Below are 24952 nucleotides of genomic sequence, written 5' to 3'. Positions count from 1 at the left end.
GGGTGGCGCTGAGGGGGGAGGGTTGGCGGCGCTCGGGGGGTTTCGGCCCTCAGCTGTTTTCTTTGGAGTAATATGGCCCTCGCCGCTTTACGAGTTGTGCAGGCCTGGTTTAGATGATCTGACTTATTTTTGGGATGAAAGCTATGATTGATTGGAAGCTGACTGTAATAAATTAGGAATACTGTTTCTTGACTGGGCTTTTGTGTTGTTTACTGTATCCATATACTGAGTTAATTCAATAGCAGATTTGCCAGGAAATGCATTCAGAATGGGGAAGGGGTGGATCCTGATACACACTTCCTTGCAAACACTTTTAGGCCAATACAAAGGCATTTGATTCTCTGACTCTAATCAAACTGGGCTTTAAAAAAAACCACCTGTGGGAAGAGAAAACAAAGACTAGATTTAAAGGAACACACTTCCTTAAGGGGACAGATAAGGTTGAGCTAAGGTGAACCCAGACTCCAGAGTTTGGGGTGCCTGGGGTAAGACAGGCCTACCTACGACTATAAATAAGATAGACAAGTGTAGACCTTTCATTGTTTTAATAACATCTTCTCTTATGTTATGTTTTATTCCTACTGTTAAGTTTAAACAATACTTCATTTTAAGATGTCTGTTTGGGGTCACTGCTGGCCACAAGCTCTTGAATAGAAGAACAGTAGATACTCAAACCCAGTCAGAGCTATTGTGGTAATACAGTTGATACACAGCCTGGGATCTAGTCTAAAAGTGGGAGAATTGCATGATTCTACTACAGGGAGACAGAAGCACAAGGCCTCATACCGAAGGGGGGATGCACTCAGAGAGGCCAGAAAAGGGGTCACAGATGCAATTAGCCCTGTCACCATGACAACTTACACTCAAGATTATTTTAACTGACTAGATCTGTCATCTATAAATAAAGCAAACTTCACTTTATTTTTAAAGGGGAAAAAGTTTTACAGCAGATCATTCTACCTACTCAGTGTATGCGACAGTGGGAGAATCTGGCCCTAAGCAACTAGAGTTGAAAAGGTTGAAAATAACTTTTATAATTGCCATGATAGAGAAGAAAAAAACTCTATTTATATTCTTAATTATAAAACCAAATATATCAGACTAACGATTCAAGACTCTTTAGTGACTAAATGTTTCCAACCAAAAGTCATAGTTCAGTAGTAATGCCAACCAAAAAAAGTGTTGCTCAGACTCTCGGCTTCCTGTTGCATTTCAGAGGGTGATGTGCTAACACCTCTTTCCGGTACCACAAAATGGAAACGGAGGGCTGAGGAGAGTAAAATCAAGAAACCTGTGACCAGTGTGGATTTGATTTAAATCACTAGTCAGAAAGACTCGATTTAATCATGGTTTTCTACATAAAGTGCATTCTTGTTGGTTGTTATAACCTTAATACATATTCTTCACAACTCAGAGATAGATGTAGGTTTTATTTTTAGAACATCTCCAGACAGTTTGCTGTTGAAGAAAAAAATCCAGAATACTTAACGTTGTTGTTTTAGTTAAATAAAAAAATTTAAATGTCTATGTCTGGTGATGTTCTCCTCCTAATACAGCATGGCAAGAAAATCCTCCAAATATTAATGATTAATCTGTTGAACTGGAGATAGTTCACCTCCCAATGACTTCATAAATATCTGCTTCAATTACCTTTGGTAAATGAAATAATCAAACAATCATTCATTTTCTGATATAGCTGTAAAACTAATCTGAAAAGTTTTCAAAATAAATCATTGTTAAAAAATGTTTAGTGTGTACCTTCTAAAAATGAAACCTACATCTATCTCTGAGTTGTGAAGAATATGTATTAAGGTTATAACAACCAACAAGAATGCACTTTTATGTAGAAAACCATGATTAAATCGAGTTTTTCTGACTAGTGATTTAAATCATGATTTAAATCAATTTGGTTTAAATCAAATCCACCCTGCTCCAGATGCTCCTCTAATATAAATAATCATCAACAACTATCTCAATGCTTTCCTTGCAATAGGCTACTTCATGCATGCACATACAGCTCTACCCCGATATAACGCTGTGCTTGGGAGCCAAAAAATCTTACTGTGTTATAGGTGAAACTGCGTTATATCACTTATACCACTTGCTTTGATCCGCCAAAATGCGCAGCTCCCCCCCCCCGAGCGCTGCTTTACCATGTTCTATCCGAATTCGTGTTATATCAGGTCGCATTATATCAAGGTATAGGTGTATTATATTTAATGCTTTAAACATTTCAACTCTGCATTGTCTTCATCAGGGAAAGCAGGGATGCTTCCAAGGCAACGTGTAAATGGTTTATCAGTCTGGCAGCCAGTCACAGGTCACAGAAGGACACTCACCTCTCTCCCAAGGTGCCACAACTGCTGCTCAGCGACAGGAAACCCGGTTTCTGAATTAATTAATGCCTTTAGGTGTCCGACAGCCGCAGAAGGTGGCACCTCGAATGTCTTGCAGCCCAGGCAGTCATGGAGCAGGGTCACCCTGGCCAACCTGCGGAACACAAGGCAGAGGAGCTCAGGGTGGGAGGTGAGAGGAGAGAGCTCCCGCTGTCACTAGCTCACCCGTGCCCAGCTGGGGGAGCGAGGGAAAGGTCCCACCTCGCCCCTAGGGTGACCAGACATCTCGCGATTATCAGGACCGTCTCAATATTAGGGGCTTTGTCTTGTATACTCAACAATACCCCCGCCCCCCCAAAAGTGTCCTGATTTCTCACACTTGCTACCTAGTCACCCTACATCCTCCAGCTCTTCAGCCAGGCAGCATCAGCCTGGGCTTCCCCCACAAGCGCTGAGCCGCAGGGAGGCACCGACAGGCGGGGCCCTTGCAGGCAAAGACGCCGCTTCTCGGGAGAGAGGATGAAGCTCTGACCGGGACAGGACCCGCTGGCCTTGGAGGCACGGGTGGGGTGACGGGCATGGCGAAGGCTCCGGGGATCCCGAGCGCTCCCTGCCCCCTGTGAGGCTGCGACAGCCGCCGCCGCGCTCGGGCGGGGAGGAGTCGCCGAAGCGGAACCCGGCCGGAGGGCCCCGCTCCGGGAGCCGCCTCCCACTCCCGCCCCGTGCCGCAGACCCACCGCCCTGCCCCGCACTCACATCCCCCCGCGGCCGCGGTCACTCAGCGAGGAAGCGGCCGGGCGCGTCCGCCGCTCAGTGACAGCTCGAACCCGCCACGCTCGCGCCCAGCGGCCCCGGGCACAAAGAACCGTTAGCTGCGGCACCCGCCGGGCCCTGTCCCCCACGCGGCGCCGCGGCTCCACACATGGCCAGGGGGCGGGACTGAGCACGGGCGGCCCCCAGCGGGGACGGGCCAACACAGATCTCTGCAGGGGAAGCGGCTGTCACACCAACCTCCTCCCGCTGTGAAGGGAAACCAGGCTACCGAGGACAGGGAACTGCCCTCGCGGGAGACAAACGGCTCCTCTCCCCGGGCCGACAGTGACACACACACTTCACACAACAGGATCCTCCTCCTTCCCCCCCCCCACACACTACACTAGACCCCCTCCCCGTCGCCACAGACTCACACACCCACAGAGCAAAATCCTCCCCATTCCTACAGACTGTGACACACACCACAAAATTCTCCTCCATCCCTATAGACAGCAACACTCACAGCAGCGTCTTCGCCCATTCCCACAGACTTGAAACTCACCATCAACTCCCTGCATCCCCACAGACTACAACTCACAGCAAAATCCTCCCCCATCCCCACAGATTGTGACACACACAGCAAAATCCCCTGCCGCCAGAGATTGTGACACACACAGCAAAATCTTCCCCGTTCCACACACAGACACAACACAGCAAAATGCCCCACTTGTCCCCGCAGTCTGACACACACATGCAGCAAAATCCTCTTTATTCCTACAGACGACTAGCACATGTACACCAAAATTCCCTACCCAACAGACTGCAACCCATCCAGCAAAACCAACTTCTTCCCATCCCAAAACGCTGCAACACTGCAAACACAGACAGCAAAATTCCCCCAACCCATTCCATCCCAACACAATATGATACAGGGCAAAATCCTCCTTATTCCCACAGACTGTAATACATGCTGCAAAAAATTTTACAATTCCCAGAGTGAGAGAGCCTGCAACATTTTAAAATCCCCCTCCTCAAAAGAATCTATAATGTATACACAAGTTAAATACAGTACTCTTCATCTGTATCTGTAGAAGCATATCTGATTATCAGTTCTGACAAACATAAACTCAGTATATGAAGTGGAAAGAGGTGAGGAGGGGTGGCAAAGGTCACTTTATCTCATATCCTTGGCCAGCCTGAAGCATATGTTAGACCAGCCTCAAGAGGCTGTTCCAGCAATCAAGAAAAGCCAGAGTGCAACAATACTCTAGTCAAGACCCCTACAGTGAAAGGCTTATAAGTAAGGCTACGATTTTTGTCATGGATATTTTTAGTAAAAGTCACAGACAGGTCACAGGCAATAAAGAAAAATTAATGGAAGCCCATGACCTGCCCCTGACTTTTATTAAAAATATCCATGATAAAATGGGAAGGGACTAGGCAGCTGCGGGGTGGCTGGAAGCTCTGGGGTCCCCACCACCCGTGGGGGCTCAGAGCTCCAGGGTCCCCCTCCCCCCTCTCCACCAGTGGGGAGTTGCGGGAATCCCCCTGCCACCACCGCAGTGGGGAGCTGCGGGAGTCCCCCTGTAACCCCATGGCGGCCAGGGGCTGCAGGGGTCCCATGGCCCTGCTGCAGTGAAGGGAGCTGCGGGGGGTCCCCCTGCTGCCACAGCAGACAAGAGCTACGGGGTACCCACCCTGTCTGCGGCGTCTGGGAGCTTGGAGGCCCGCTGCCTCAGGTGGCAGGAGTACCTCACAGCTCTTTGCCGCTGCAGGAGGCGGCGGGACCCTGCAACTCCCAGCCACCAGGGCAGAAGTCATGGAAGTCTTTGGAAGTCACAGATTCCATGACTTCCGCGATCTCCATGACAAAATCATAGCTTTATTTATAAGTGAATGGCATAGAGCTGCTACGCTGGCTCTACACTACCCAGGGAAGCCCCTTGGAAAAGAGAGAATCTTTGGTGGCCATATCCAGCAAATTTAGGCCCCTTTAGGCTGCACTGATGTAGCTGCGCTGCTGTAGCACGTCTGGTGAAGACGTGGCATGCGGATGGGTGAGCAATCTCCTGTCGGCATAATTACTCCACCTCTGCGAGAGGCGGAAACTGTGTCAGTGGGAGAGGATCTTCCGCCAACATAGCACGGTGTGGACAGTATGTAAGTTGATGTAACTTACATATGTGGAATGTAATTCCCTGAGGTGGAATTTGTCTAGGACACTTTAGTTAACAAAGACCTACTCATGTAAATTGCCATGGGATATGGACTGATCACAAGTACTCAGAATCTCAATTTTAAGTCTTGTACAAAATCTGCAACAATTCTACTGCTTTGTAAGAATATTGGTGTCATCAGCTAGTTGTTTTTATGCATTTTTTTAAATAAGAGAAGCAAAGCAACGAACAGGACAGACAAAATTGCTAGCGAAGCATGGCCAATTTTATAATGCTTTCATTGACACAAGCTGATACTTATAGTGCAATATACATAAAATAATCTCTTTATGGTAGATATACTTTCCTGTTGTAGATTTTTAGTATTGGAATGACAGTGTTATCTCATGATTGGAGCAGGGCACTGCAGAACTTCTAAATTCTGTTCCTAGCTCTGACACTGGCATAGATCTTGAAAAAGGTCACTTAAACCTCCCTGTCCCTCAGTTTACCCATCTGTAAAATGAAATGACACTGACTTATTTCACAGTGGTTTTGAATTCTTATACACTTCTCAGCATGCCAGCTCCATGGTGTGGAGCACACATTCCCAAAATGAAGGGCAATAAGGGACACTCACTTGTGCAACAAAAATCACAATGTGGGGCCTCATTTCCCAGCTTTTGTCTCACTTCACTGCCCCTGAATGTTTATGGACAATAACCTTCCAGTTTCTATTCCCATTCTCCATTGCCTCTCATTTTCCCTCTATCACTCCTCTTCTCCTCATACTCCATTTTCCCTCAAATGTTCCCTTTTCTCCACCTCTTTCCATTTCCTTCAAACACTCATTAACCATCTAGCCTCATTATTTTAGGCAGCCAAAGGTTACTAGACATCCTCCGTGATCCCCATCAACAGACCATGAGCCCTCACCCAGAAGAAAGATGTATAGGCAGCATCAGCCTGGAGATATCCTGGCTCTTGAAGGGCAAAAATACACGAAGAGAAAGAGCTATGAAAAAGCATGTCAAGATCTAGAATGTTAATGCATTTGCTTATGAGGAATACAGTTGGTTAGTGTTCTCAGGAAACAGCTTGGATTTGAAGTTTGCTTCAGAAATGACAAGTCTTCATCCATGAATTGGTACAGTTCATCTGGTGTTAGGGAGATACAAATTAGTTAATTAGCTCTTTTTGCTAATTCAGTTATCTGTAACCAAGCTCCTTATCTTTTTGCGTGTTAGCAATAATGATTGATTAACTCTTTTTCCCTGAAATGTAACAATGGGTAGACATCTTTAAATAGTGAATCATCCCTGAAAAGTGACTGTATAAAAATTGTACCTTCTGACTCAGAAGTACTCCTGGTATGTACTCAATACTATCTTCTGATTTTAGTGACAAAAATAATTTTTTACTGGTTTTTATTTCTGTTAGCACTGCAGAGACAACACAGCTTTGGAAGAGGGTATGGAATTCTACTCCTTGTGTACCATCAACAAAATCGTTTACTAAATCATTGCACTGTGCAAACCCATTGAAGATAATGGGTCACATAAGTAAAATTTGGTTTGCAGAACCTTTATTACTGATGATCATATATTATATGAGAAGGAAAGAACCCATTTGACTCTCACAACCCAGAGTGAATTCTCCAGGAGTGGCATTTAAAAGAAACATCTTTTTACTTCTAAACTGAGTACAGTTGACTTGGAAATTATTGAGATAATAAAACACAAAAATCCCAGAATGGCATTTTTACAATCACTTTTCAAAGTAGAACAGCACTTTAATTTTCAAAATAAATATGTAAGAGAACATTTCCTTTAAGACTGGGTGGCTATAAAAAAGGAGTTCTGCTTGGCCAGTGCTATAGAAATTGGGAGATGTTAAACACAATCAAGATATGTGGAAACAAAGTCGTAGAGTATGAATGCAAAATATATAGAGCCCTCTGCAATGTTGTCATATTGCTATAAAATGAAATGAAAGCAATCCTCAGAATGGCCATTTCCTTGAAAATAGAAAACTGTAGATTTCAAAATGACTAAGCATATTCATACTCATCTGGAACAACTGTGAACATTGGCAAGGTTTGCTGCATTGGAAGATGTGAGTCCCTTCCATAAGCAAGAAGGGATATTACTGTGCAGAAACAGATGGGAAGGAGTCTGAGGAAAGGAAGAGTGAATGGGGCCATAGAAACAAATATTATTGGTGTCAAGTATCAGAGGGGTAGCCATGTTAGTCTGGATCTGTAAAAAGCGACAGAGTCCTGTGGCACCTTATAGACCAACAGAAGTATTGGAGTATTGAAGTATTTGTCAGACGACTGACAAAGTGGGTATTCACCCATGAAAGCTTATGCTCCAATACTTCTGTTAGTCTATAAGGTGCCACGGGACTCTTTGTCAAATATTATTGGGTTACTAATTCAACAGGAAGCGTACTGCAGTAAAAGATATGCAACTGCAGCTGCTAAGATTCTGCAGTGCTAGCAGGCAAGTAACAATGACTCAACAACCACTTTTAGATTTAAGACAATGCACTACTAACAAAATTAAAACCTTTTAAAACACAGTAAGCATTGCATATTTGTTTTATACCTAATTTCTAAGCCAATTCCTTAAGTATTTATAACAGCATTTTTTTTTTAAATTAGAATGTTTAAACATTTCAAATTAACTAGAGATGACTGACTGTACTAATCAGTGAAATCTTTGTCTGGCTTATGCTTTACTGAACAGCAAACTATAGTACCATATTTACTAATCTAATTTCAAGAAGCCTGAGAATAAATCTACCACTCTCTGATGACACATGCACACTCTTTTTAGGGAAAAAACTGGAAAAAGTTGCAATCAAACCATTAGTTTGGATTATACAAAGCCAGATCATTTATAGGCTAAATTCTGCCCTTATTTGTTCGCTGTGGATCCCAACTGACTGCAGTTAAGGTGGAAGAGAAGATGCATGAAGGCAGAATTTGGATCTAAGTTATGCCTTACTTGAACTGCTTCAATAACAGCAAACAAACGAGAAAGCTCATTTTCTTAAAGAAAAAAAAGAATGGAAGATTATATTTGTGGTATATTTACTTTTAATAATAAAGGACAGAGTCTGGGTTGTGAAAATGTCTGATTTAAATAAGGTTTCTGGCTTTTACCGGGTTTGTTACATAATTTAAATCTTTTTACTGAAAACATTTATTATGGGTTACTCCATTTTATGTGTAATCAATATTCCTAGTCTGCATGCACTCATCATATCATCATATGGTTCCATTACATTCAGATGCTGAGCCACTTCTAAGTGGTTGTGGCACTAATAAAATATATAATGAAGGTGGAAGCTTTGTTCCTCTTCCTTTAGGGAGCTGATGCACTTCTAAATGCATGTATCCATGCCCAAATACTAAAAGTACGGATGCATTAGAAGTACTACTACTACAAAGAATAATAATAATAAAAAGATTTAAGGGCAATGGCTAGCAGTAGTTTTTCCTTTCCACTACATGGTTTTTGTTGTCTCAGTTACATATAACTGACAAGGGAGCAATAACTATTTATATTTTAACATAAGCTACCTCCTTGATGGCAGATTACAAATACCAGTGGAGAGTGTTTAAGAGATCATAAATCTTGTTTCACTTTACTACCGGTGTACAAAATAAAAAGCAGAGCAACGGGGCACAAATCAGTATAAAAAAATAAAAACCTTCTAGTGAGTTTCTGAGCAAAAACTTACTTTCAGCTCTGACCCTAACATACATTGACAGACAAAAAGCTCTCAAAGTTTTTTAAGGCCCACAGGGGAGGAACTATGTGCAGCCCTAACTATGGAGCAGTTAATGTATCTCCATAACAAATATTAAATTGCTGAAAATCACGAGGTTTATTTATTCAAATAAGCTCAAACAACAACAAACAACTAGTAAAAAAGACTTGATGTTCCAAATTATGCAAAAGAGCAAACTACCAGAATGGAGGATAAAAATAATTTCATAAATTGCTCTTTGGAATATTGTTTTGGGAGAGATTGTAGTGCTGCAAGTAGTGTAGCTAGCATACATTTCCTGTCTATAATACAAAGTATTATTCAGGCCCATTTTCTATGATAATAACAGCCGCGAAATGACCCCTTCTGTTATTACTTCAAAAGTAGGTCTACACTGCAGGCTTGCCACATATTGTGCTGTGCATTTTTTTCCAAACTCCTGTATCATCCCCACTCAAAGCCATGCCATTCCCACAATTTCCTGTATCTGTATCTTCTGGCCCTTCTGCCTACTTGCTTCAGAGTCACCCTCTATGCACTGCTACCTGCCAATTCACATAACCTTGCTTGGAATTTATTTCATTTTCAACATCCTGCTCTAGTTTCTGAACAATTCAGTTCAGCTCCATCTTCCACAGAAGATGCTAGCATGCTGTTAGCTGGCTGGAGGAGCACATGGGAGTTCGAATTAACCTCATGTGCAAAAAGCCTCCAGACCATGATCATAAAAGGAGCTCCAAAAATATACATCTCTATGAGACTATCTCAAAGATACTGGGAGATGTGGGCATCCACCAGACTGTTGGGTAGTACAGGGAGCAGATGAAGCAGCTATCCCACAAGGTCAAGACTGGAAATGGCAGGTTTGGCAACGTTAGTGTTCACTGCTGCTATGAGCAGCTTGACCAGGGTTGCCACTGCCCCAAGCACAGAGCCCACTATCACCTCTGACATGCTCCTGAACTCGGATGGCCTTGTTTTCAGCCTGGCGGAAGAGGGGTATGGGGGGTAGCAGCAGATGAGATGATGGTAGAGTCTCAGTCCCAGGAACAGGCAGCAGAGTTTGACCTGTTGGGCTTGTGGACATTGAGGGTCTATTTTTGCAGCTGGACCTAGGGAACAGCCTGGAGAGTATGCAGCACAGGGTCAGTATCTGAACTGAAGCCTGGTAAGTGTTACCTGCCATATTTGTTATTGTCATGATGAAAAATGTGCTTTTAAGAGAGAGGGATTTACAGGTTATGCTCAAAAAAACTATCATTATGGAGGATGGTGCATGCAATAGAGTGTGTTTTGCTTCGACTGAGGGTGAATGTGAACTCTATACCTCAGGGGAACACATCTGTAACCCCCATATTCATCATTTGTATATAATTGTGATATTTCATACAAAGTATGCCATGTAAGGTATTATGGGAAAGGCTATGAGCTATTAAAAGACATTGTTCTATCCAAATATGTATATTATTAGTGCATATGAAGTTATAATTGTAATATATGGAGATATCCTATCTCCTAGAACTGGAAGGGACCCTGAAAGGTCATTGAGTCCAGCCCCTTGCCTTCATTAACAGGACCAAGTACTGATTTTGCCCCAGATCCCTAAGTGGCCCCCTTAAGGATTAAACTCACAACCCTGGGTTTAGCAGGCCAATGCGCAAACCACTGAGCTATCCCTCCCCCCATAAAAGTGTGTTGTTGTTGTTATTATAAGATTGTGTGGTTGGTTGTCACTAAAATATGCTGTAAGTTAGGAAACCGTCCAGATATTAGCTCCTCAGAAAAAACAAGGGAGCTAACCAATGCCTGGATAGGTGTCGAACAATCATCAGCAGCCATTGTCCAGCAAAGGAGTTACAATTCAATGACTAACTTGCATAAGGCCATGACAGAGGAATTGCTCAACCTTGCCTGGTGACTCAGCAATGCCCACCAGACATACCTGGACTTGTTTTCTCCAAGCACATAGAATGAGGATGTAAAATAGAGGACAGAGGCTCCATGGTTTGTCCTGTCTCTTCCCCCACCTACGCTGAAGGCAACGAGAACACTGGAGCTGAGGAGAGTGGTCCCAAGGCTAACAGGGAGAGCCTGTGTATGAAAGACTGTACCCAACCTGCAGTATCCAGTGGGGTGAGAAAAACTGCTTAGTCCAGATATTGCTTAGTCTAATAAGGTTGAGAATTTAGACTGCGTTTTATCTTTTATTTTCTTTTGGTAACTACTCTGACTTTTTGCCTATCACTTATAATCACTTAAAAACTATCTATTTGTAATCAATAAACTTATTTTAATGTTTATCCTTACCAGTTAGTTTGACTGACGTGCTTGGTAAATCTGCTCAGGTTACAAAGGGTGGTGTACGTCCCCTTTCCATTGATGAACTGGTGAACCAATACATAAAATTGCATTGCTCAAGAAAGGGTCTTGAGCAGTGCAAGATGGTATATTCCTGAGGTACAAGGCTGGGTGCTTGGGGGGATTTGGCTGGTGCCTTTCTCTATGTGATTCGTGAGTGACTCTGGGATCATTCATGCAATCTAGCTGGGTGTGGGGTTCCAAATGTGGTTGTACCAAGTGGTAACAGCACCTGGAGGGGTTTGCTGCTTGTCACCAGTAAGGCATTGTTAGAGACAACCCAGAACAGTGAGTTAAGGGGGCACAGTGTCCCACAGTCCCACGGTTGTACCTCGGGGATCCCGTCACAATGAAGCGATAACTTTTCCATAACCTACTTTCTTCTTGTTCCTTCCCATCAGCATGTGTGATCCAAGAAGAATGCCAAGTGAAGGGAAAAAAATTAAAACACATAACTAGCGACTCTTTCAGCCTATCTTCATTTAAAAAAATGCAAAACAATTAAAGGGTTACAAACCTAAGAGAAATGAGTGCATAACTTTGCAACTACTGCTCTTCTGTAACTCGGTCACACTAATGATATAGAGTTATACCTTGATTAGCAGAGCACTTTCCCAGACATCATGGATTATAAGTCCCTTGGACTTGTACAAAGTGGTAAAGTCCCTTTAGGACCTCAGTCCTTGTCCTTTTAATTCTTTCCATTTGCAGGACACTACCTGGGTCCTGGTCTATGGTGGGGGACAGCACAGGAGAATCCACACTGATGCTACCAAGCCTCTGCATCTTAGTGTAGCATCCTGTTAATGTTCACTCTAATTTCCCTCCACTCCTGACAGATGATGCTTGAAAAATTTTCAAGAAATTGGAACTCTAGTTAGTCAGTCAGATTCCTGGACAGGGCAAACTTGCTAGGGCAACCATGGTAATTTACTAAACCTTTCCCCCTGTTGATATGCTGCTCAGTACCACATACTAAAAAATCTCCTTTTCATAAACAGATGGGATCCCACCACTAGCCTGGACAACTTCCTTTTTCCATTTTGGTACTTCTGAAATATTTATGTCTCCTAGGGTTTCTCCGGTCTGAAACATTGTCAGAATCAATTCTGGTAACAGTGCCCTTTTTACAATTTCACCCCATCCTCCCTCAGCCAAACACAAATTTTAAAAAATAAATTAATATATAATTCTTACCACAGTGAGTCCATGGACTGCCTATGTTAGCAGGAGGTTATGAACAAGACAATGCATAAAGAAGTAAGAGAAGCACTCCAAAATAATAAAAAGTTGCAATCTGGCTTTATATTGATGCAGAATGTGAAGTGGGGGGATTCTTTCCTCTCCTTCCTCCCTGTACCACAATGACAAAGAAAAAAATATGCTCCTTCATTGTCTTGGCAAGCATTTTCACCTTAGGTGGACCAACCTTCTGAGCCAGAACTCTGGAGGACAGGACTGTCCAGAAGCAGGGGAAACACAAGAGGGCCAAGGATGAGATGTTTGGTGGTGTGGTCTGCACAAGTGAAGAGTACCTGGAGCTCCAGAGTGTGAAAGAGGAACAGGACATGCAAAGGGAGGAGAGACTGCTCAACAAACTCCTCAAGGAAGAGCAGAGGAATAGAGGACAGGACCTTCTGCTCATGGAAAGGCTGATCAACTTGGTGACCAACAGGGTGCAGCTGCCAGCTCCAGTACCAACTCCACAGCTGCGCCCTTTGACAGCTTCACCGATGCCCACAGAATCTCCCCCATGGTATCACATCCTGCAGCCAGTGCAGGCACTGGAAAACTCTAGGGTTGGCTGAGTCATTGACAACTCTATGAACTGGAGTGGACAAATGTACCTGTGCTCTCCATCCCCATGCTATCTACAGCCCCATACAATCCTTTGCAGCCACATGCAAACCAGGCAACACATTCTGCCAGAGGGAAGGAGAATAGGAGGAGATCTACAGACAGCTGCTTCCACTTCCAGTGAGACTGACTTGTGAGGCTTGGAGTTTGGGGTTCATACAATTTCATTGTTTTACTCTGGTTTTGAATGTTTTGCACAGACACACGTACACTTCTCTTCACACTGCACACTTGATACTTCCTACTTGTGAAGAGGAAGCTATTACGCCTGTAATGGTTTAACTTTTTTTTTATTCAGTTGTTTGGTTAATAAATTGGTTTGGTTGTACAACAGGTTGCTGTGTGGGTTCTTGTAAAGGAAGATGGACCTAGGAAGTTGTTTCATAAATTTTTAATTAAGTTGCAAAATCTCACACATCACACGAAACCCACAAAACCTATAAAAACAACAAGGAGTCTGGTGGCACCTTAAAAACTAACAGATTTATTTGGGCATAAGCTTTCGTGGGTAAAAACCTCACTTCTTCAGATGCATAGAGTGAAAGTTACAGATGCAGGCATTATATACTGACACATGGAGAGCAGGGAGTTACTTCGCAAGTGGAGAACCAGTGTTGACAGGGCCAATTCAGTCAGGGTGGATGTAGTCTTTCCAACCACACACTTAGCCCAGCAGAAGAGTCTGTCCTATCTCGGGGACTCTCTTTCTGTCCCACCATCCCCACGAACACGATACAGTCCTGCGGTGATCTGGAAGCCTACTTTCGTCGTCTCCGACTCAAGGAATATTTTCAACGCACTATTGAACAGTGCACTGACCCACAGGAACCCTCCTACCAACACTACAAGAAGAACTCTGCGTGGACTCCTCCTGACGGTCGAAATGACAGACTGGACCTCTACACAGAGTGCTTCCGCAGACGGGCACAGGCTGAAATCGTGGTCAAACAACATCACTTGTCCCATAACCTCAGCCGTACAGAATCCAATGCCATCCACAGCCTCAGAAACAACTCTGACATCATCATCAAAAGGGCTGACAAAGGAGGTGCTGTAGTCATAATGAGCAACTCTCCAAGACCACATTCTACAGGCCACTATCCTCTGATCCCACTGAGGAATACCAAAAGAAACTACACCATCTGCTCAAGAAATTCCCAGCTCCAGTACGGGAACAAATCTACATGGACACACCCCCAGAACACCGACCAGGTGTATTCTATCTGCTACCCAAGATCCATAAATCCGGAAACCCTGGACGCCCCATCATCTCAGACATTGGCACTCTTACAGCAGGATTATCTGGCTATTGGACTCTCTCCTCAGACCCTATGCTACCAGCACTCCCAGATATCTTCAAGACACCACCGACTTCCTGAGGAAACTACAATGCATTGGTGATCTTCCTGAAAACACCATCCTGGCCACCATGGATGTAGAAGCACTTTACACCAATATTCCACATGAGGATGGACTACAAGCTGTCAGGAACAGTATCCCTGATGAGGCCACAGCACGCCTGGTGGCTGAGCTTTGTGACTTTGTCCTCACCCACAACCACTTCAGATTTGGGGACAACTTATACCTTCAAGTCAGAGGCACTGCTATGGGTACCCTCATGGCCCCACCGTATGCCAGCATCTTTATGGCTGACTTAGAACAACGCTTCCTCAGCTCTCGTCCCCTAGTGCCCCTCCTCTACTTGCGCTACATTGATGACATCTTCATCATATGGACCCACGGAAAGGAGGCCCTTGAAGAATTCCACCTGGACTTCAACAATTTCCACCCCACCATCAACCTCAGCCTGGACCAGTCCACACAAGAGATCCACTTCCTGGACACTACAGTGCAAATAAGTGATGGTCATATAAACACAACCCTATTCCGGAAACCTACTGACCGCTATACATACCTACATGCCTCCAGCTTCCATCCAAGACACATCACACGATCCATTGTCTACAGCCAAGCCCTAAGATACAACCGAATTTGCTCCAACCCCTCAGACAGAGACAAACACCTACAAGATCTTTATCAAGCATTCGTAAAACTACAATACCCACCTGGGGAAGTGAGGAAACAGATTGACAGAGCAAGACTGGTACCTAGAAATCACCTACTACGGGACAGGCCCAACAAGCACAATAACAGAACACCACTGGCCATCACATACAGCCCCCAGCTAAAACCTCTCCAGCGCATTATCCACGATCTACAACCGATCCTGGAAAATGATCCCTCACTCTCAGAGGCAGGCCAGTCCTTGGGAGGCAGGCCAGTCCTCGCTTACAGACAACCCACCAACCTGAAGCAAATACTCACCAGCAACTACACACCACACCACAGAAACACCAACCCAGGAACCAATCCCTGTAGCAAACCTCGTTGCCTACTCTGTCCCCATATCTACTCTGGCGACACCATCAGTGGACCCAACCACATCAGCCACACCATCAAGGGCTCATTCACCTGCACATCCACTAATGTTATATATGCCATCATGTGCCAGCAATGCCCCTCTGCCATGTACATTGGCCAAACCGGACAGTCCCTCCGCAAAAGAATAAATGGACAAAAATCGGACATCAGGAATGGTAACATACATAAGCCAGTAAGTGAACACTTCAATCTCCCTGGTCATTCTATTACAGATTTAAAAGTCACTATCATTGAATAAAAAAACTTCAGAAACAGACTTCAAAGAGAAACAGCAGAACTAAAATTCATTAGCAAATTTAACACCATTAATCTGGGCTTGAATAGGGACTGGGAGTGGCTGGCTCATTACAGAAGCAGTTTTTCCTCTCCTGGAATTGACACCTCCTCATCTATTATTGGGAGTGGACTACATCCACCCTGATTGAATTGGCCCTGTCAACACTGGTTCTCCACTTGTGAAGTAACTCCCTCTCTCCATGTGTCAGTATATAATGCCTGCATCTGTAACTTTCACTCTATACATCTAAAGAAGTGAGGTTTTTACCTATGAAAGCTTATGCCCAAATAAATCTGTTAGTCTTTAAGGTGCCACCAGACTCCTTGTTGTTTTTGTAGATACCGACTAACACGGCTACCCCCTGATACTTGACCACAAAACCTATAGTGGCATAAAACCTGTAACAAGTTGACAGTTGTATAATACAGCAATAAAAATTGATTACAGGTTGATCAAAACTGTTCAAATCATCACCTCATTACAGGCCCCATTACAGCATCATAGCTCATTCACACCAGCTTGTGGTGCAAGCATGCAGGCACACAAGGCATCACTTATTTCCCTTGCCTGCCTGGACCCAGCCCAAGTGATCAGTGCACTTTCTGGTTGCCGATACTGGGTATGCAAACCATTAGTGTCTTGAATCCACACCATGCAAACATACTCGCCTTTATCCTTGCAGAGTGCAACAGGCCACAATCATATGGCCGCAGTCAGCCACACTGAAATCCAAATGGTTTTGTAGGCAAGTGCCATCTTGCCTTCAGCTTGTGAAATGTGCAATCCACCACGATCCCACAATGAAACTTCCTGTGGCAGGTCCTCTGATGTCAGAGTATGGTTTCATGAGCCATGGCAGAAGTGCGTAGGAGGGGTCTCCCAAAATAAGTAATGGGCACCAACACCCTCTTGATAACAACATTAAGAAGGAATAAGGTCCCTCTTTGTCCCAGCATGTAAATGTCAGATCTCCTCATCACCTGGCATCATGTACCCTTTGGTACTTCCCGTATTGGTGTTCATGAATTTGCTTCAGTGGTCAACCCAGGCCTGAAGAAGCAGGGATTCAAACCCTTTGCTATACACATATTTGCTTGCTCCCTCTGGTGGGAAAATTATGGGCACCTGTGCCATCAAAATAGCCTCAGCCCAGTAGGGGAACCCCATTCTTTTAAAGCCAGCTATTATTTCACAGGATTAATCACCTCACAGACCTCCATTATCACAACCCTGATAGTTAACTTTCCAACAACAAACTGCTTTGCAACGGCCTCCAGAGGGCAATTGAAACTTGCTTCTGTACTAGTAAGGCCTCCCTAAGTTGAGCGTTGTGGCACTAGAGAGTCAGGGCAAGCTCCTCACACAACTCCCTGAAGGTCTCCTTCCTCATGTGGAAGTTCTAGAGCCACTGCTGGTCATCCCAGATCTCTATGACAATGTGGTTCCCACCACACTGTGCGAGTTCGATCTTCTCCTGCACCAGAAGCAGAATGTATGGCAACTGCAGCAAGTACCATGTCTGTCCAGTCTGCCATGAATGAATCGCCCTATAAGTCCCGCCATCTTCCGTGTTTCAGAAACTGCTCCTGAAATGCCACCCAGAGTCTCACTGAACATCTATTCCATTGCATAAAAAGTTCACCCATGGATCAGCTCATCCAACAAATCTATTGCTTGTTCCCTAGCTGGAATGGGCTATGAGGAATGTGCAGAGCCAGAAAAGCCTCCGCTAAATGTGATGGGCTAAAACCACTTGCTATCCAGCAAGGACAGACAAGTTCTCCCATAATACACCACACACCAATACATAGAGCATCTCCAGTTGGTGAGGTGCAAAGAACCCTGGGATATAGCTCCAGAAATCCTAGTGCCAAACACATGTGCCTGCAGCTCTAGTTTATTGGGCATGGGGTATGTGCAGCTCTCCAGTGTGGCCCCTCAAACTCACCAAGGTCAACACCAGGAGCAAAGAGCTGTTTACCTCATGGTAAAACTAAAGGCCCTGCCTTTATTAAGTTTTTACTTCAGGACAGCAGCTCATGTGTGTCAATTACCCCAATGTAAAAAATACACCTTTTTTAGCAGTGAAGATAAGGCTTCTGAAGAGTTTTACGTATCCTGTAGCAGCATCCTCACCGTATTACTAGCTCGAGTGACAGCAGCACTCAAGCTTCAAACCACACCCCTTATAGGCCAGCTGGCTCGAGTGTAGGCACCACATAACTCGAGCTAGAGATTTTTGTATGCGGATGGGAGTCAGGTTAGAGGCAATGCTTGAACTATACCTCAAGCTATCTGCAGTGAAGACAAGCCCTAAGACTATTAAATGAGGCCCTTCTGAGAAGGAAGTTTCTTTTATTTGATTCTTTTATTTAAGTAGAGGAGCCTCTGATGGTTTGTGAAGGGGCGTTTGGAACTGGGATCCCACCACACTAAATATAACTTGATAGTACCAAATATATACAATGTAGGGACAGCTTTAAGAGTTGAAAGCCTAAAATTAGTCTTGAAATCTCTACTTATCATTATTATATGTATTGCAGTATCTCCTAGAGCAGGGGCGGGCAAACTTTTTGGCCTCAGGGCCACATCGGGTTTCGTAAATTGTATGGAGGGCTGGTTAGGGGAGGGGGTTGTGGCCCGGCCCCTACCTCCTATCTGCCCCTCCCCCCGGGAATCCTGCCCCATCCAACCCCCCCTCTTCCCTGACGGCCCCCCAAGGACCCCTGCCCCAGCCACACACACCTGCTCCTTGTCCCCAGAATGCCCCCGGAACCCCTGCCCCTGACTGCCCCCTGCCACCCCATCCAACCCCCCCTCCTTCCTGACTGCCTCCCCCGGGACCCCTGCCCCCATTCAACCCCCTGTTCCCCCCAGAAATTTAACCCAATTTTCCTGAGTCCCACTCCAGTGCCTTAACCATGAAACCATCCCTTCTTTCCACCAAGTACATCTAAAACTTGTAGGTGCCTAAGTGCTGATTTAGACATTTAAATATAGATATAGGTCCTGATCCTTCAAAGTGTTCCACACTGGGAAATCCCTATGTCCATGCAAAGTCATCAAAGGGGTTCCATGTGGGTGCGGGGGGTGGGGTCTATCTGTCCCGAGCAGTGCAGGATTGGGGCATTATATGCCTAACTTTAGATACACAAGTTTGAATAGCTGACACATAATTGTAATTATGAACATATAGATATTGTTTCAGTTGCTGCCTGATAAATCCATACTTTATCAAAGTAGAAAATCTGGTAAAATACTGTACTAAAATCTTTAAGATTGACTTTTTTATTTTTTGCAGCAATTAAAATTGCTTAAAAGTAGAATAAAAAAAAGGAAAGAGACTCCAGTGGGAATCCTGAAAAATGCAAAAATAGTCTAATGGAAGCTCTTTTAAACATAAATGTACATAAAAGCATAAACTGCACAGAACCTGCAAGGAGCAGGAAGAATGGCATTCATTATATAATTGATATTACTGGTTATTTATCATCTCAGTGGTACAAGGTCCCTAATTTAATAATTTATTAGTGTCCATTGTGTACTTCAGGCTGAGGTACAGAATTAAAAATTATTGACAACATGATAATATGTGATGCAGAAATCTGCTCTCAAGCAATACAGATTGAGTCATTTACTCTGCATGCAAAAGTGAAGCATGTGCCCTGTCTTTAGCATGAAAAAAGTCATCTTTCAGACTGAAAAACAAGCACTAATGAGTATGAAACCTACTCCTCAAGCCAAAGGAAACCTGGGAGACACTGCAGCTAGGTCACACACTCATCATGTAAAAAAGCCTTATCCAAGGGAAATTAAATCCTCTCTGAAAAATGAAGAGGTGACCTCGTTTCACTGTAGAGGCACCAAGCCAATTAACCACCCTGAACTAGAGAAAGAAGACTACAATTAATACCTTTTGACACTGAATCAAAATAAGTGCTTATGCTGTGGCCCAGGATGTCTGTAGTGCAGGGGCGGGCCATGAATGCTCAGCAAATTGGGGTTGGGGTGCGGGAGATGGTGAGGGCTCTGGTTGGGGGTGTGGACTCCAGGGTAAGGCCAGAAATTAGGAGTTCAGGGTGTGGGAGGGTGCTCCAAGCTGGGGCGGGGGAGTAGAGTGCGGGGGTGGGGGGTGAGGGCTCTAGGGTGGGGCTGGGGGTGAGGAGTTTGGGGTGTAGGAGGGTGCTCTGGGCTGGGACCAAGGGGTTCGGAGGGCGGGAGGGGGATCAGTACTGGGGCAGAGAGTTGGGGGGCAGGGAAAGGCTCAGGGGTGCAGGCTCCGGGCAGCTCTTACCTCAAGCGGCATGGTCCCACTCCAGCCGGGGAGCAGGGTTGGGGGCTGCTCCACACTGCTTCTGGAAGCAGTGACATGGCCTCGCTCCGGCTCCTACGCGGAGCCGCAGCCAGGCGGCTCTGCGCACTGCCCCGTCCGCAGATGCCGTCCTTGCATCTCCCATTGGCCACAGTTCCCAGCCAATCGGCGCTGCGGGGGCGGCGCTTGGGGCAGGGACAGCATGCAGAGTGGAGCCCCCTGGCTGCCCCTGCACGTAGGAGCAAGACCATGTCACTGCTTCCAGAAGCAGTGTGGAGTAGCCCCCAACCCTGCTCCCTGGCTGGAGCGGGGCCATGACGCTGCTTCTGGGAGATGCATGGAGCGATCCCCGACCCTGCTTCCCAGCTGGAGCGCCGGAGCGGGGCAAGCCCCAGACCCAGCTCCCCAGTGGGAGCTCGAGAGCCGGTTTAAATGGCTGGTGGACCAGATCCGGCCCGTGGGCCATAGTTTGCCCACCCCTGCTGTACTGTCTCAGATATCCTTTTCTCTTCGTAACCAGCCTGCATGTGCAAAAGTAACCCTTGCTCCACAGCCAAACCACAGAATTCGCAACATTGTTCAGACAACCCAGTGACCTCTGACATCAATTTTTTAGTCTTAAATGTCAAAGATAAAAGATAAGTTTCCTCTTTCTTTTTTTTTTTTTTTTGGATTCTCAAATGTTTGAACACTGATATCCATTTTCTTTCCTTCATTTTACCTGAGACTCTACATATAACAGTAACTGGAGGGAGGAGAAAGTTTAGAGAGCTTCACCACACTGCAGCAACCAAGGAAAAAAGGCCCCCACACCACCACTCTTTCTAGGATCTAGGATGGAGAAAGCACCTCTTATCTGATTTTTAAAATTACCTACGGATGGCCAAAACTTGAATATCTCTCCCTCTCGTAAGGTCATATGGAGGGATAAACTCCTGCCCTAGGGATGCTGTTCAGGACAGGGAATTGTAGGGCCTTGGAGATGTGGCTCTGTTTCAGTCCTTGGTGTCAGTTTAGAAGGCTGGGGATATTTCTAGATGTACAAGCTTTGTATTTGAAAGGCTTTGTTCTCTATTTCTTGCGGATCAGATTAATGAGGGATAGACAATTTTTGATTTTGACTTAATCACTTAATACTGAAGAATATATCATTTCCACTAAAGTTTTACAGAGTTCAAAAGGAAACAACAAATAATCATAATTAACTGTGAAAAAATACATACGCAAACAAAAAATAAAGTATAAAAAAATTAAAACTGAAATATAAAACTAGGAACAAAGTAAAATCAGACTAACCACAACATTAATAAGAATCATTTCTCACTCCTTTCTGATCCACCATTAATTGAGAAATCAAATAACTTGTTTTTAGGGTAGAATTCTCAAGTCATGCATAAAGTCGACATAATCAAGTCTGTGTGGTTTGCCTGTGTGGAGTTTGGAGAGGACATCAACCCACACAACCCCAGGGTAGGCTACAAGGCTTCAGCTCAGCCCCTCCAGGGCTACCATTTCAGCCTGTGGACTCAAATAATGACCCAGTCCATGCAGGGGACCCTGACCAACTTTCACTTTTCCTCTCTGCAATGGCATATTCCATGTCAGTGCAGAGTTCACCGCTCAAGTGGACAGAATGTGCAGTGGCTGCTCTGTAGATCCTGCACATCCATCTGCCTGAATCGCACTGCACAGGTACATCAAGGGGATTCCACAGAGCAGAGGGAAGAAGAGCCTTGCATGGGCCTACCATCAAGGGGTGAATTCCACCCACGGACAGCAAGACCATTTCAAATAACATCTCACAGGGCAAGTAAATATTAAATTAACTGCTGTGGTCTCAAAGGCCTCGTTTAGATGCTCTATCCGGCCCATCAGCCATTTTCAGCTGGCCCTCAAGCTCCCACTGGGGAGTGAGGTCTGGGGCTTGTCCTGCTCTGGTGCTCCAGCTGGGGAGCAGGGTCGGGAGCCACTCCACGCGTCTCCCAAAAGCAGCGGCATAGCCCCACTCTGCCGCTCCAGCCGGGGAGCAGGGTCGGGGGCCATTCCACGTTGCTTCCGGAAGCAGCAGCCATGGCCCCGCTCTAGCTCCTATGTGTATGGGCAGCCAGGGGGCTCCGCTCTGCACGCTGCCCCCACCCGAAGCACCGCCCCCGCAGCTCCCATTGGCCGGGAACTGCAGCCAATGGGAGCTGCAGGGGTGGTGCCTGCGGACGGGGCAGCGTGCAGAGCTGCCTAGCCGTGGCTCCACATAGGAGCCAGAGTGGGGAAATGGCTGCTGCTTCCAGGAACTGCTTGAGGTAAGCCCCACCTGGAGCCTGAACCCCTGAGCCTCTCTCCATGCCCCAACCCCCTGCCCCAGCCCTGATCCCCCTCCCACCCTCCAAACCCCTCAATCCCAGCCAGGAGCACCCTCCTACACCCCAAACCCCTCATCCCCAGCCCCACCCCAGAGCCCACACCTCCAGCCAGACCCTGTACCACTTCCCGCTCCCCAACCCCCTGCCCCAGCCCTGATCCCCCTCCCATCTACACCCCAAACTCCTCAGCCTCACCCCAGAGCCTGCACCCCCAGCTGGAACCTTCACCCCCCCTCCACACCCTACTCCTCTGCCCCAGCCCAGAGCCCCCTCCCGCACCCTGAACTCCTCATTTCTGGCCCCACCCTGGAGCCCACACCCCCAACCAGAGCCCTCACCCCCTTCCGCACCCCAACCCCAATTTTCTGTGCATTCATGGCCCGCCATACAATTTCTATTCCTAGATGTGGCCCTCAGGCCAAAAAGTTTGCCCACCCCTGCTTTAGCTGGTAGCAAGGAAAACAGAACATTGAATTCAGGCCTTGCCAGGTGCAGTAAGTGAAGCAGCAAAATTATTTTCATCTTCCTTATTTTCAAATATATTTGTCTAAATGCTTAAGCTAAATGTGGATTCTGTAAGTAACTTGAGAACTTAAGGTCAGATTGTGATTCTATTACTCATAGTGGTGAGCAGCTACGCACATAAGGTATGCCATTGATTTCAGTGGAAGTACTCACATGAGTAACTACTAACTAACATGAATAAAGGGATCACAATATGGCCCTTCAACATTATAGTGTAATTTTTAAGCACTTCATTTTACCTTTATGAACTGCACCTTTTGATAAACTCCAGGTCCATTTCAGGCAATCTTGCTCCCACTTGAAGCCAATGAGAATATGAGCAACATCAGGAGCTTTGATAGCCACCTTATTCTAATCAAAGTATTTCACAATGGTTAACTCATTTACCTGATCTTATCCTTGGTCTCCATCCTCTTTTTTCATGTGATCTTTTCCTGCTAAGAACATGAAGCAGACATTGAATTTATAAATTAAACAAATTATTTTTTTATCTTCTCTGCTTGAGTGTCGTCGTCTCTTTCTCTTTAAATGCACTCCAGAAAGCCCAATCTTATGAAACCCCACTCACTGTTCACTCCATCCCTTATCTCCGAAATGTGGCTGTGCTTCTGACTGACTGCTCTTTATCCAGATTCCTTGTCAAACCTCCTGCTCTCAGTTGTTCAGCATGCTTGCTTGTCTCATTTTCAGCAACAATGGTACTTGGCAAGCACAGAGATCTTGGTTTCTTTCTGCAACTTTAACTGAATTCACACCATTTTCTTCTGTAACTGATTTTTGTCCATTTTGTGGAGAGAGAGTGAGAATGTGAAAGATGTTGTTTCCGTTTTCCTTTTCCTTCTTTTTACAGGAAGCCGAGACAATGTTGGAACCAAAGTCTGCCCTGTCTTAGCTTTCTGGTCTGCTAGCAGCCACTTCTTAACATCAGCTCTCGAGTCCTGAAAGAAGAAAAAGAAATGAGAGAGGAGAGTGACATTAATATGGAGAGGAATTAAACTGAAGGGCATGAAAAAGTCGTTTCCTCTGAGGACATAGCTGCATTTCCTAGTGAGTCATGTTTCTAATTATAAATGACCCTGTGCATTACAGTACTTGCAAGCACGTGGAGGGCAGAAACAGAGCTATGCCTTTTTCTCCCCACACACACTACTGTAAGTATACTGACTAAGAGGCAGGTTTTCACTTTCTCCCTCTGCCTCATTATGTGCTGGAAAAGAACCTAAGAGCCCCATGAAGGGTTTTGGGCAGAATACTTTTGAAGAGTTGTTTTGCCCTTGGAATAAACTAGACTGCAGACAGAGGAGGCGATTAGCTAGACTGCAGCTAGGTTTACAGGGGATGATACAAAGTCTTCACCTCCTATCCCCACTTCCACTTATATAGGTCATCCTCTAGGTTATGCTGTCCAAACACTCAGTATAGTTTTCAGGAACAATGTACACATTCCTTCAAACTGATACACAGAATTACTGCCATTAGCAACCTGAATAGTGCCTACTTGATGCAACACATCTACTGCCAAATTGCTTAACTGATTCATTCACTATGCATATATAAATGAATTATGCAGTATAAAGCCATTTTTAGCCCTTTCCAGCTTCCTACATTTGTTTGCCCAGTGATTTTTTTTCTTCCTCTTGGTTTGTAAAAATGCATTTTGGTTTAAGGGGGAGAATAAGTTAATAGATTCCCCAGTCTTTCACTCTACCGACTCCCCCATTGCAAACACACACATCCCTGATAAGTGGGGTTCATCATAAGCCAAGTGGACAATGTTTGTAGAAACTCCTTAAAATATT

The 24952-nt window shown here is 45.2% G+C and overlaps 1 protein-coding gene across 16 annotated transcripts in view; it reads right to left on the bottom strand.

Annotated features, from left to right (window-relative positions):
* Window positions 1–24952, bottom strand: part of SACS (sacsin molecular chaperone) — a 250637-nt gene that overhangs the window by 86275 nt on the left and 139410 nt on the right. For 9 of the 16 annotated variants that reach the window (XM_065594803.1, XM_065594784.1, XM_065594795.1 and 6 more), the window contains 2 exons: window positions 23541–24091; window positions 2340–2490 (listed from right to left, as the gene is read on the bottom strand). In XM_065594803.1, the coding sequence (XP_065450875.1) occupies window positions 2340–2490; window positions 23541–23563 (174 nt within the window). In that variant the 5' untranslated portion in view covers window positions 23564–24091. Of the gene's footprint in view, window positions 1–2339; window positions 2491–2722; window positions 2990–3092; window positions 3397–23540; window positions 24092–24952 lie in introns of those variants that run through there. The other 7 variants (XM_065594838.1, XM_065594862.1, XM_065594881.1 and 4 more) reach the window with 5 other exon arrangements.

Source organism: Chrysemys picta, chromosome 1 (assembly GCF_011386835.1).
Source record: "Chrysemys picta bellii isolate R12L10 chromosome 1, ASM1138683v2, whole genome shotgun sequence".
In the NCBI taxonomy this organism is placed as follows: domain Eukaryota; kingdom Metazoa; phylum Chordata; order Testudines; family Emydidae; genus Chrysemys; species Chrysemys picta.
The sequence above is the reverse complement of the archived record's forward strand: the minus strand, read 5'-3'. Positions and strand labels throughout refer to the sequence as shown.